Below are 12,104 nucleotides of genomic sequence, written 5' to 3'. Positions count from 1 at the left end.
GCTACTTGGTGATTAATCCACAATACAACACACAATGAAGACTTCTGGTGCGCGTTCGTGTGTGCGCTTGCATATGTGCATCATCTTGATGGTGGCTCCAATGATCAGTGATCTAGGGCATATCTAGCTAGTTTTTCTTGGCGAAGAGAAGCTGGGACCGGAGGTCGGCGGCGTCGACGTCGTTGAAGTGGTTCTCCGGCATCCAGTTCCCCGTCCTGGGCTCCCTCATCCAGAAGAACCCCTCCTTACTCCCGGCGGCGGCTCCCTCCGCCGCCTGCAGCTTCGCCGTCGTGCCGGCCGCCGCCGCCGTCGCAGGCTCTTGCTGCCTCACCGCCGCGGCCGCCGCTGCCGAGAAGGAGCGGCGGCAGCAGCAGCTCACGGCGGCGATGCCGGCGCCGGCGACCCGTGCCGACGAGAGGAGGGCTCTCGCTGCCGCCGCCGCCATTGTTGCCGCCATATCGCTCGAGCTGGCTGGGAGGATGGCCGTCTGCCCGTCTCGTCCTAGCTAGGGTTTCTTCGTGGCTTCGTGAGATTGTTGGGGGGACGGATCACGACGCGCGTGGGCAGTTATAGGCTGGCGCTGGCGTGCATGCCGGAGTCCGAGTCGGAGACGAACAATGCGGCGCATCATCCGAATCGACTTGGAGCACAAGCATTCAAGCACAAAGGGCCGGCTAAACTCGAGGTGGGCCTTGGATTGTGAATTGGGCCTTACTAATAGATGCATAAGGTATCATTAGATTCGATTTTGAAAGTGCTTTGCATAGTTATAATACTTGTTGATATATTATGAAAGGAACTAATGGTCAAAATATAATCGTGAAGACCATATAAAAATCTTATACGGCTTATATTTCGAGACGAAGGGAGTATAATATAATGTTTTGTAAAAGTTTGAAAAAAAATGCTAGATGGTCTGGAAAGATTTTTTAAAAAATGGTAATTGATAACATGTACTCGCTTTGAATTTGCTCCAAAACTCATGCTTGGCAAATTTTATTGTTTGGCGACAATGACATGGTGGTGACCTCATCAGCTTATTTTGTTTTGGTGTTGAGGTAAAATCCTACTACAATGTTGGTGGGGATGGCCAAGCAAGCAGCCAAGCATATGGTGTTGGAACTTGGAACCACTAGTGGATTGGATTGCAAGCCCAAACCAATGTTAGTACAGGACAACAAGAGGATACACATATACAATATTATAGGTGCCAACAAGATGGGAAAAAGAAGTGGCACAAAGGAATGTAGTTGGGAGTGGGCAGTGATATGGAAGATGATAAAATCCCTTTCTGACACACCGCAGATGCTCTTAGTCCAATTTTAAGAGGGAAATGGGGCTAAAAGCATCTACAGTGTGCTAAAAAATCGAACCATAACACTGCAACATGCTAATCATGCTGACACATAAAATCGAACAGGCTTCTTGATTCGAACAGAAGAGATAAAAAAAATCATGGATCCATTACTTAAATACAAATGCAAAGGAGCTCACTGTTGGATTCCACCGGAAAATACTCATGGTTGCTGAGTGTGGGTTTCACGGGTCCCACCATTATATAGTATTAATTTGAGTATGGTTGTCTGTGAGATAAATCGATATGTACGTTGGAGATGCTCTAAGTTATACGCTTATACTCCCTTAGGTCATTAACATATGACGTTTTTAGCAAGTCGTATATTAATGATCCGTGTTTATAATTTAAGAACCGCGATAGATCGATGATAATAAATCTAATTCCAGTAGGGATATAGTTTGGTAATCCCAATGAAAAATATTTGCATATTTTACTGCACCGCTAAAGATATTTGACGAAATATAACAATGGGCCTAATCGTCTCTAGTTTCTTCCAATTCAGAATAATTCGCTTTTCATGAACGCACATGTGCTATCTTGCTCACATTTTGTAGTTTTTTAACTATCTGAAAAAGAAACCCGGCCATTTTCGGAGATTCTTCACATCAAGTTGTTTGGATATGCCACCGAATCGTCCATCGATCCTTGTTCCCCAATTTCATCTTACTATGCACACCGCTAAAGATGTTTGGCCGAGTCTCGATTGTATAGGTATTTGATGAAATATAACAATGGGCCTAATCGTCGTTCTAGTTTCTTCCAACATTCCGAACAATTCACTTCCACGAACGCATATATGTGATATTCTGCTCACATTTTGTAGTTTGTACTATCTGAAAAAGAAACCCATTTTCGCCTGCACATTGATTCTTCCCATCAAGTTGTTTGGATGCCACAGAATTGTCCATCCTTTGTTCCCCAATTCCATAGCGAGGCATCAAATTCGGCACCCTTTTTAACCACTAGTGTTTACAGGGAGAACCTACACGTTGGACACAACTGAAACCTAACGAATCACACAGCAACAAGCAGTCAAGCACACAGAATCTCTTATTGTTCTCCACTTAACTTTCTTGCATGCAACCTTCCAGAATATAATTAATCAACCATATCGGATCGTACGTGTATAACAAACAAACACACAGATCTAACAACAAGTTGCATATCCCTTCTAGGATTACAACACGCAAAAAATAGAAACAAAAAATACTGACCCAATATTCTGATCAACCCCTTTCTACTACTCCATGATTAACCTCTCTTCATTACCACTCAAATTAACTCTCTTATCACATCTTCTTCTTCTTATGCATGCATACACATATGCAAAGTCCTTCTGTTATTGACATACCTGGCTAATAACTTCCTCTCAAAGTTCTCCATGAACAGTAGTAGTACGTGCTCCTCTTCTCAGTAAGTACTTTAACACTACATAGTAATAACTCTAGGCTACGGCTAGTGTCTTCCTTGGCCTGCCACGGACGGGCGCCGCCGCACGGTGAGGGCTGTGGTGGCGAGCCAGACCTCGCCGCTCCGGCCGGCCCGCGGCCGCCACCGCCTCCCGCTCCCGCGCCTCGTCGACGGCGATCTGCTGCCACCGGCACTCCTCGCTGCAGAACCCTTGGTCACCTCTACATGTACACGAGATTATCATATATGTACATGAGAGTGATATATTTTATATTAACCTATCTTATTTTTTTAAAAAAAAATTAATAACTATTTAGATGACATGTAAAAATCGAAGGGATATTTTCTCGAGGATGAAAACATTTTTCTCATGTTCATGCATGGATGCATATGCATGATAAATGTCTTCTTGAGGTTTGTTAGGTTTTTGGTACCTATACATGTAGACATCCTTGGTAGGGCTGAGCTCACGCCGGCACAGGGAGCAGGCCTTGAGGAAGCTGCACGAGACGGCGCCGTGGCGCCCTGCGGCGGCGGCGGCAGCGGCGCGCGGCCGGACCATCTGCTTGAGCACTACGCTCGCCGCGTGCGCGTGCGCGTGCCGGCCGTGGTGGTGCTGGCTGTGCACGATGATCTGGAGCCCGACGACGAGGCGCTCGCGCTCGCGCGCGCGGCGGCCGCCGCCGCGCGTGCCGGAGCCGTAGTGTCCACCGGCGCCGCCCATCCCCATGGACGCCGCGACGAGGTGGTTACCGCCGCGGTGGCAGTGGACGACGCCACCCTCCTCGCCGAGGTGGAAGATGCTCTGGCTTCTTGGAAGCATGGCTGCCGGCGGCGGCGGGTGGAATCACCTCACCTCAGGTGAGGCGGTGAGACCACCACGCTTGGAGCCGAATAGCTAGGCGTACGTTGTGGCGGTAGGAGATGAGAGGGAAGGATGAGGGGAAGTGAAGGGGAGAGGAGTGATGGATATTTAAAACCACCCCATGTCCACAAAATATGTTTTTTTTTTATTTTGTGTTCACTGCTTCCATATGACTCAATAGTAGCTGATCTATAGAAGAAGAATCTTCTATTGAGATTGGGGCCCAATATATGGTATAAGGTTGTAATATGCTCTCTCTAAAACTGTCCATATAAGGAGTCATCAAGTTTAAGGAGGAATTTTCCAGGATTTAACGATGTTGTGCTTTCAGTGGTAGGCGATGTACCCGTCGATAGCGAGGCGCCTGTGGTGACTTCGTCAATCTCTCCAAGATTTGCCGGTCCAGTCTTCGAAGATGCTCATAGGGGTAGGGTTTACGTGCGTGCGTTCATAGGGGTGAGTGCGCGTGCGTTGTGAGTGTCTGCGTTGTACTGTGTAATTTTAAAAAAAAAGTTTAAGGAGGAATTAATAAAACAAAGAAACTTTACGTATGCATTGTAATCAATGGGTATAAAAAAAATTTTGGGTTTCGGTCAACAACTAATTTGCACATAGAAACTACAAATATGACCATCTTAATTTTTGAAGAAACCAAATAATAAAATATGTCGAACACTTTTGGATGAACATATTATGTCATTCATTGGAATCCTTATCCTCTTCGGGGCTTCTTTGGAACGTGAGAAATTTTCTTGATATATTCCTATTGTAATTGAATTGAATTATGAATATCCTATAAAAATGTTGTATATATTGCAAAGAATGTCTAAATTGGAGTTCGTACTACTGATAAAGATTGACGTGTACAAGAAAAATGAGGACCATTGTGTCTTCTTGTAGGAAAAATGATTACATATTGATTTTTTTTATGCTGTTTACCTCTAGTAGACCCAACATACCCACAGTAATGATTTGCATAATTGCATTGAATTGACTGAGTTAATTAATTTGGGTAAATTTCAGAAACTGATCAGCTCTATTCGCGTGATTTTTTTGGAAACAAATTATTCATTGACCTGACATTTAAAAGAAAGCTAAACGCACAAACTTGAATCTTGGACAGAAACAATTTGCGATTCTATTAAATACTCTTTGTCTATAGTTTTGCTACTTAGGTTAGTAGTAGTTAGTTTATGCTCTCAACATTTATTAACTGATTATCTTTTCTGAAAATATGGTGAAAGGTACAAATGATATGTACTGCATACATTGCCAATTTATGCCACCAGCGAAATTAAGGGGAGGGGATCTACGAAAATCGCTTTCGCGGTAGCGGATATCTCTCAACTCTCTAAAACCTATCAAGTTTTTTTTTCCTTTGATACGATGGTAACATTATTTTTTGTATAGAGGATTTAACTCTATCAGATGTGCATATATTTAGTTAATTGGTTCACAATTTGATGTGTTAGGTTCACCTCTCTGAACTATTATTTATTAAATCACAAGTGAAACCTTTTTGAAAACAGAGAAAAAATGGGTTATTACCAAGGGAAAAAGTTCAACCAAAGCAAAAGTGCACATGAAAAGAGACCCTATGAATAAAACCGTGTGTTGAGTGTGAGATAGGAGTAGATGAAAATATTGAGGTCAGATCAAAGTGGTCCAAGAGGGCCCAAGCTTAGTAAAATATTTCAGCAACGATAATATTTTGTCCTCAAGCAACGTGTTTCCTGCTCGTGTACAATACATAAAAGAGGGAATCTCAATAATTGTGGATGTCTTTTTCACCATGAAAAATGGAGACATGGTTGCACAAAAAGCATCGTGCGTACGCTTTTCCCTTTCAAAATGGAGTTATTTTGTTTGTTACTACATATTTCCAACTTATCTCTAAGATCTTTTTTTTTCAAAAATAAAAAAAAAACTATCTCTACGTATGTGAGAGATGGAGACAATATTATATATATATTTTTCACTTTAGAGCAATATATGACAAATGTAAAGATACGAAATGTCGTTTTCTAGGGGGAAACTCACAAGGAGGGCATCCTTGCTGTTGCTGCCCATGCAAAGCAATATCTTGAATTGGCATTCAGAGATATATATGGAAAAGCTCTCAGGATATGTTCCGAAACGGGCAGACAAAGTTCCTTATGATTGTTTGCACGAATCAACAATATATCGATCGTGTTTGCATGCATGAGCATGAACCATCGCTGGTAATACGTGCCGTCAACAAAACAAACTAATCAATTATAAGTTGTTTTTTCAAAACACGATACACATACATACACTCACATAAACACATGCACACTTACCTCTATAAACATACACACGCACACTCTACTCCTATGAAAGCACCTCTAAAGACCAACATACACTACTAAAAAAACCTCATAGGGACCAATCTTATAGGTGTCGGATAATTTAAAACCGACACCTATGAGTCTTTTCTCACCTCCGCACGATAAAAAAAAAATTTAAACACTATAGGTGACGGTTCTATTAAAAAAACCGGCACCTATATTATTATATTATAGGTGCCGGTTTTTTAATAGAACCGAGCCGGCTATTTTTACCATCGAGAGCTCTATCCATCCATCCCGGAGGCTCGCCCCTCTTGCCTTCCTCTCCTCGCGGTGGCGTGGGTAAGGTGGAGGCCGCCGCAGAGGCTGGTGTGGCGAGGTGGCGGTGACGACGGTGGTGGTGGAGTAGGCCTGGATCTCGCCGGCCTCCTCTCCCGAGGGACCTCGCCCCCTTTCCCTTCTCCCCCTCTAGCACGGCGTGGGGTGATGGCCGACGCGGCGAGGTAGCGGCGCGGTCGCTGGATCTCGCCGGCCCCCTCTCTCCCAGGGGACCTCCCCCCTCCTCCAGTGCGGCGTTGGGTGGCGGCCGCCGGCACGGAGGCCGACGTGGCGAGGTGGCAGTGCGGAGGCGGGCACGGCTAGGTGGTGGCGTGGAGGCCGGACGAGGTGGTGGTGGCGGCGGTGGAGAAGGCCGGCGGTAGTGTAGGTGCCATCGTTTTTTTTTATTTTTTAATAGTATATGTGCCGGTTTTAGAACCGGCACCGATAAGAATGAGGCAAAGGTACCGACTGGGAAACCGACACCCCTATAGCCAGTTCCCAAACGGCAGCTACAGGGGGTTATGTACTAGTGATATATTGAGATTTGTAAAGTCATCGTAGACGCCTCGATGTCGTGTCGATGGGTACTGAAAGAACAATTAATTATAAATACGAGCACTCGTATCATGTCTAGAACTTCAACCCAAATGAATAGGTTCCTCTACTAGATATCTAACTAGTTGATCGAGCTACGATTAATTACTTTTTAATTTATTATATAGTTGCTAGACCTTATCTTATAGTTTCAATCATTCTCAATGTAGCTTAATTTTTGCATGTGTTAATTAGACTACTCTTTTTTTATATATTGGCCTCCATATATTCTCAAGGGAATATTGGAAGTACCAGATCTGGTGTAAAGTGTAGGAAAGATCAAACTAAAGGAAATTAAGATGCGCTCGATCAAGCAGTACACGCGATTCATAAATTGATTCCATGGCGACTGTTCCAATTTGTGTTGTTATTTTTATAGCCTAGCTAGAAATTAACAGTGGACGTGCCATATGCACATATGTGAAGCATCGATCCATTCACATGCATGTCATGCAATCTATGCATGCGCAACACATAGGTACAATGATGAGAAAACACGTCTGTCTTATTATTTCCTGTAAGTACACTGGCCACTGTAGAACACGAAGATGCTTTGTACCTGCAGCACATGCAACTGGCCACTGCTGATGATGATGCTCTATGCATGAACAGTTGAACACGGATAAAGTGATAATAGCTAGCCTTGCTAAAGAAAAGTTGTACAGTCGTTGAGGACGATGTTAACACGCGGAGGGAACGAGAGAGGGGTCTCTGTGCATATTTTATACTGAATTGCTAAATCATACTCGACAGAAAAATGAAAATAAAGTTTTATAAATTTCTAGCCTTTAGATCCGCTTCACGATTCTTGCTTCGGCAGGTTTCTCCTCCAACTCCGATGATCGGCGACGATAACGCTAGCTAGTTAGGGTCTTAAGTTGAGGTGAGGGTGGGATGGAGGTAGAAGGAGGGGGAACAGGGAGTTTCCCTAGACTTAAAGGGATGGCGCCTAAGGAAGACGGCGGCCTGGCAATGGGCGTCAGCGAGGCGCCGGTAGCAACACTGAAGCCACTGGGATGGAGGAGGGTAGCGGGCTAGCATCACAAGCGGGGACGAAGGAAAAGAAAGGAATTATAAGGCGGGGACGGCAAGGGAGCCATTGGAAACGGGAAGTATGGTAGGGCGGAGGCATCTCACCGACGTCTAGCTTGAGGAGGAAAGGTGGGGAGGGGGAGAAAGAGGAAAGAGAGGTGGCCGGTATGGCGGGTCTCATCGGTGTCATTTGTGCCTTTAGGTCACTAACAAGGTGGATGCTGGGGTGAAAGGAGGAGGTGGCAACGACATTTTACACAAGCACGCACACATCGGGGAGGAGAGGCATTAGGGTGAGAAGAAAGGGTTTACTAGAGCAACACGAATCTTAAAATGGTCCGAGCCATCCAAAACCTGATTGAAATTGGGGCAGAAGGGGGGGATTTCCTGTTGAATGTGGTACATGTTGTCCCTATTTTACATGTCGATGAGTAGAGAGAAATAACGGAGTGGAAGAATTATGTAAATTAGCCTATACTATATGGTAAATATATAACCCTATGCATGTACATTTTTTATAGCTTGTTGATTAAGTATTATATATGTGTTGATAAGTGTGAAGTGCTGCCAGCCTTGTCAAACAAGCCAACAACATGTTCTACATGATGTTGGTTGATTTTATCGGTCCCTACTGATATAATTAGGGAGGAGATAATTCCAATGTTTTCATCTCTAACAGGGAAGAAACAAATAAGAAATAAGAGATAAGAGATAAAATGTTACAATCATAGATGGTAACAAATCATAATCCTATCCGGATTGCCCCCAAGCCCTCACCAGCGCATATAAAAGAAGGAGAAGGCGTTGAGAACAAGTGATGACTAATTCCTATGCTAAATCCCGAAACTCTAAAGAGAGCCTGATTGATCTCATAGCACTGGAAGGGGTTCGTAATGCAATTCACTTCCGCGCAGGTGAATCAAGAAGGAAAAACAAAATAAGTTGATCATGGCTTCAATTCAACCAGTCAGTTTTAATCATCGAAATTCCACATTAATCTTAGAATTGGTGATATTGTGTTAAACTAAGCTATTAGATCATGAGTAAATAATTCCAATACGCGAAGCCAAAAAAAGACATGCATATTCAATCGTACAGTCGTACACAGCAGTAGTAGTAAGTGCATACAAGAAGCCAAATTGGCAAACCAATTCTTGATCAGTGATGCCGCTTCAGCTGTTGAGGGCATGTTTGGGGAGCTTCTAATGATCACTCGAAGCTAAAAGCTGGGAAACCCAGCTTTTCTAGATTTTTAAAAGTTGACTACCAACCAGCTACTTCTCAGAATCTTAAGCTCCCCAAACAAGCCTTGAGCAAGGTCTACTGGCTACTGGTTAGTACTCTTACATGCTTAATGCAAGTAGGTGATAAGAAAAAAAGGTCCTTTGTGTATTAGTTATCTGATTCTCTCTTGCCTAGCTTAGTGCTTTTGACACCAAGCTAGGTCAAAAAAGTCGTACAAACAAGCATTTTCAATATCTTCCTTTCTTTTTGGTTGATTTGGTTCTGTGCTCAGCAGTAAGCAAACTCAAGAACCTCGTGTCGTGCCCCCCAAGTGGATGCCACTCTTCAATAATCTTCACCTGTTGAGCCAATGGCTGCAAACGGCAAGACCATGATTTACAGGTGAACATGTACTTTTGTCCACCAATTTAAAGTTCAGGTTACAGTGTCAGTAGTTCTCTGGATTAGTCAACGTGATCAAACAATAAGTGGAGAACAAATGCAAAAAACAAGAAATAATTTATTTCGGTAATCATTTGATAGGAGGTAAGATTCACATCTTATCCCTATGAATGTATTAATATTATTTTACCCTTGTCATTTAGCTTTGCTCGGGACAAGCAATGTTCAGTGCAAGGTTATCAGGATCGGGATACTAGGTAGTATCGTTTTGCTCAAAGTAATATCGTATCGTAGGATCGTATCGTAGTATCGGGATACTATGAGATTTTTCTTTTTTTAAGTTTAATTAATATTTATATTAATTATATATAGCCATTCTATATAAAATAATGTAGTAATGGTATATGTCATGCAAATAGAGACATTTATTAAAGAGAAACCACGTTGATTTTGATATATTTAACTGATTTTCATATAAATTTGAGCATATTTAGTTACATTATTTTCAAACCATGTTATTTTAAATAATATTTTGTAGTATCGTAGGGATCGTAGAATCGGGATACCACCTAAGATTCCGTAGGATCGTGTAGTAATTAATAGTAGGATCGAGATACTATGAAAATTAGGATACTAGGTGGGATCGGTATCGTTTCGGCTTGATAGGATCGTAGTATCGTAAGATACTAGAATACGAATCGGGATACTGACAACCTTGGTTCAACATGGTGTGTGTTGGCGGTTGTGTTAAATCCTAATTCGTCTGTCAAAATTTTAATAAATAAAGAGAAGACAACATGTTATCCTGACATTCTTTCCTTAAACTCGTATTTTCAGGAGTTTTGTTAATTTAACATGTTTTGTAAAGTTAGATCATAAATAAGAAAGTAAATTTCACAAAACTCCGGTAACTTTCACAAAATATTTCATAAATAAGGGAGTAAATTATTTGTAGTTTTTTTCCTAAAAAGACTACAGATAATTTGATCAAATTATCACAAACTATATATTTAAGGTGATGAATTATAAAAGTATAGATTTAATAATAAATTTATCATAAAACTATAGGTTTAAGACTAAGTATCGCAAAACTACAAATCTAATAATAAAATTATTATAAAACTATAGATTTTGGGATTCAAATCCTCATGTTATGTTTGAGTTATTAACGTTCAAGTTTTGGACTAAATTGATGTTAAACCTGTATTTTTACAAAACTATCTCTTACCTTGTTTAAGAAAACTTCAAAATACCGAAGGATTGATCGGAGAAGTGCACTTCCGTTTCTCATGGATTCAATACTTTAGAATATTCCTAAGTAAAAAAATTCACCCATATATGTACATTTGCTGATCTCTTTTTTGTTGGACATAAGAATCGCTAACACAATCACCCTGTATATTAAAGCCGACATTGTGATACTTTTCATGTCACACTACATACTAATCATAGATTAATTAAGACAGGCCTCAGACTTCCCTTTAAATCCCGATCCCATATAGAATCACAATAAATTGGTGAAAATGTACACAAACCCATACAAAATTAAATAGAATCTGACCTGCAGGCTAAGTTTCTTTTTCCAGGCTAAAATGAATATGCGCCTGAATATGCACCATCAAATTCAACATATACTAATCTATATATCAAGGTAAAATCTATAAACTTTTCCGAAACAAAAATTTTTCCTTGGTCTCAATACTCTTATTAAACGGATCGAGGGCGACTTGGATTAGATGGTTGATGCGTTCTTAGCCAAGCAAAGCTTCGATTTGCTACGTCGACCGTGCCAGCATTTCGTTTTTCTCCTGTAGGGCACACTAGTCGCTGGTTACGTGGGGCCACAAGCCAGTCACCTTCCCAGCAGTATCCATCCATGGGGCTATTTTGCCTTTTTAAGTTTTGAACGACGAAAGTTTTCAAACTATTTCATTTAATCATTTCATCTCATGCGATCGATGCATTAACATATAGGGTGGTCCAGCTAGCGAATTCTCTGAGCTTGTCACTCTCTGTCCTCACCGGAAAAATATCTATCGTATATTCAAATCCATACGAGCCACACAAGTCACCATGCTACGTACGTTTAATCCGATCAATTACCACCCTTCCTCTGAACTCCCCTCAGATACCGGAGATCAGATGAAGGTATAAATTTTTATTTTGGTAATATTTATGGGCTTATAACGTATATGGCCCCGTTCGAAGACTATCAAGTACTGACACACAAAACGAGAAACTTATTAGCGCATAATTAATTTAGTTTTAGTTATTTTAAACTTGAAAAATGGATTTATTTGATTTTTAAAAAAAATCATATAGGAATTTTTTCACTAAATATACCGTTTAGCAGTTTGAAAAGTATGCTAATGAAACGGAACCTATTTATGATAAGTTGTTAACAAGTGAGCTATTAATCTCGAAGCAAGTGACCGTGGCAAAGAGTAAAGTTCCATTTCTGCAAATACATCCATCTACTGTTGGTGCGGACAAGTTTTTACAACAAATTGCTTTTACTACTCCATCCGTCCCATAATATAATAAACCGGAAGGGAACTACCAATTATATTTTAATAAGTAAAAGTAAAAA

General features: G+C 41.4%; 2 protein-coding genes across 2 annotated transcripts; both read right to left on the bottom strand.

Moving 5' to 3' along the window:
* Positions 1–127: 127 nt before the first annotated feature.
* On the bottom strand, positions 128–445 carry LOC136351596 (protein SENESCENCE-ASSOCIATED GENE 21, mitochondrial-like). Its single transcript, XM_066303781.1, has one exon. It carries the CDS (start codon positions 443–445, stop codon positions 128–130), a length of 318 nt encoding a protein of 105 aa, XP_066159878.1.
* Positions 446–2,426: 1,981 nt separating this feature from the next.
* LOC9272028 (uncharacterized) lies at positions 2,427–3,814 on the bottom strand. Its single transcript, XM_015793163.3, has 2 exons — positions 3,202–3,814; positions 2,427–2,988 (listed from the first exon to the last, which is right to left on the bottom strand). The coding sequence occupies exons 1-2, from the start codon at positions 3,588–3,590 to the stop codon at positions 2,802–2,804; spliced, it is 576 nt and encodes a 191-aa protein (XP_015648649.1). The 5' UTR covers positions 3,591–3,814; the 3' UTR covers positions 2,427–2,801.
* Between the last annotated feature and the right edge of the window lie 8,290 nt (positions 3,815–12,104).

This window comes from Oryza sativa, chromosome 8 (genome assembly GCF_034140825.1).
Source record: "Oryza sativa Japonica Group chromosome 8, ASM3414082v1".
NCBI lineage: Eukaryota > Viridiplantae > Streptophyta > Magnoliopsida > Poales > Poaceae > Oryza > Oryza sativa.
Note: the sequence above shows the minus strand (reverse complement) of the source record. Positions and strands in the feature narration are given on the sequence as shown.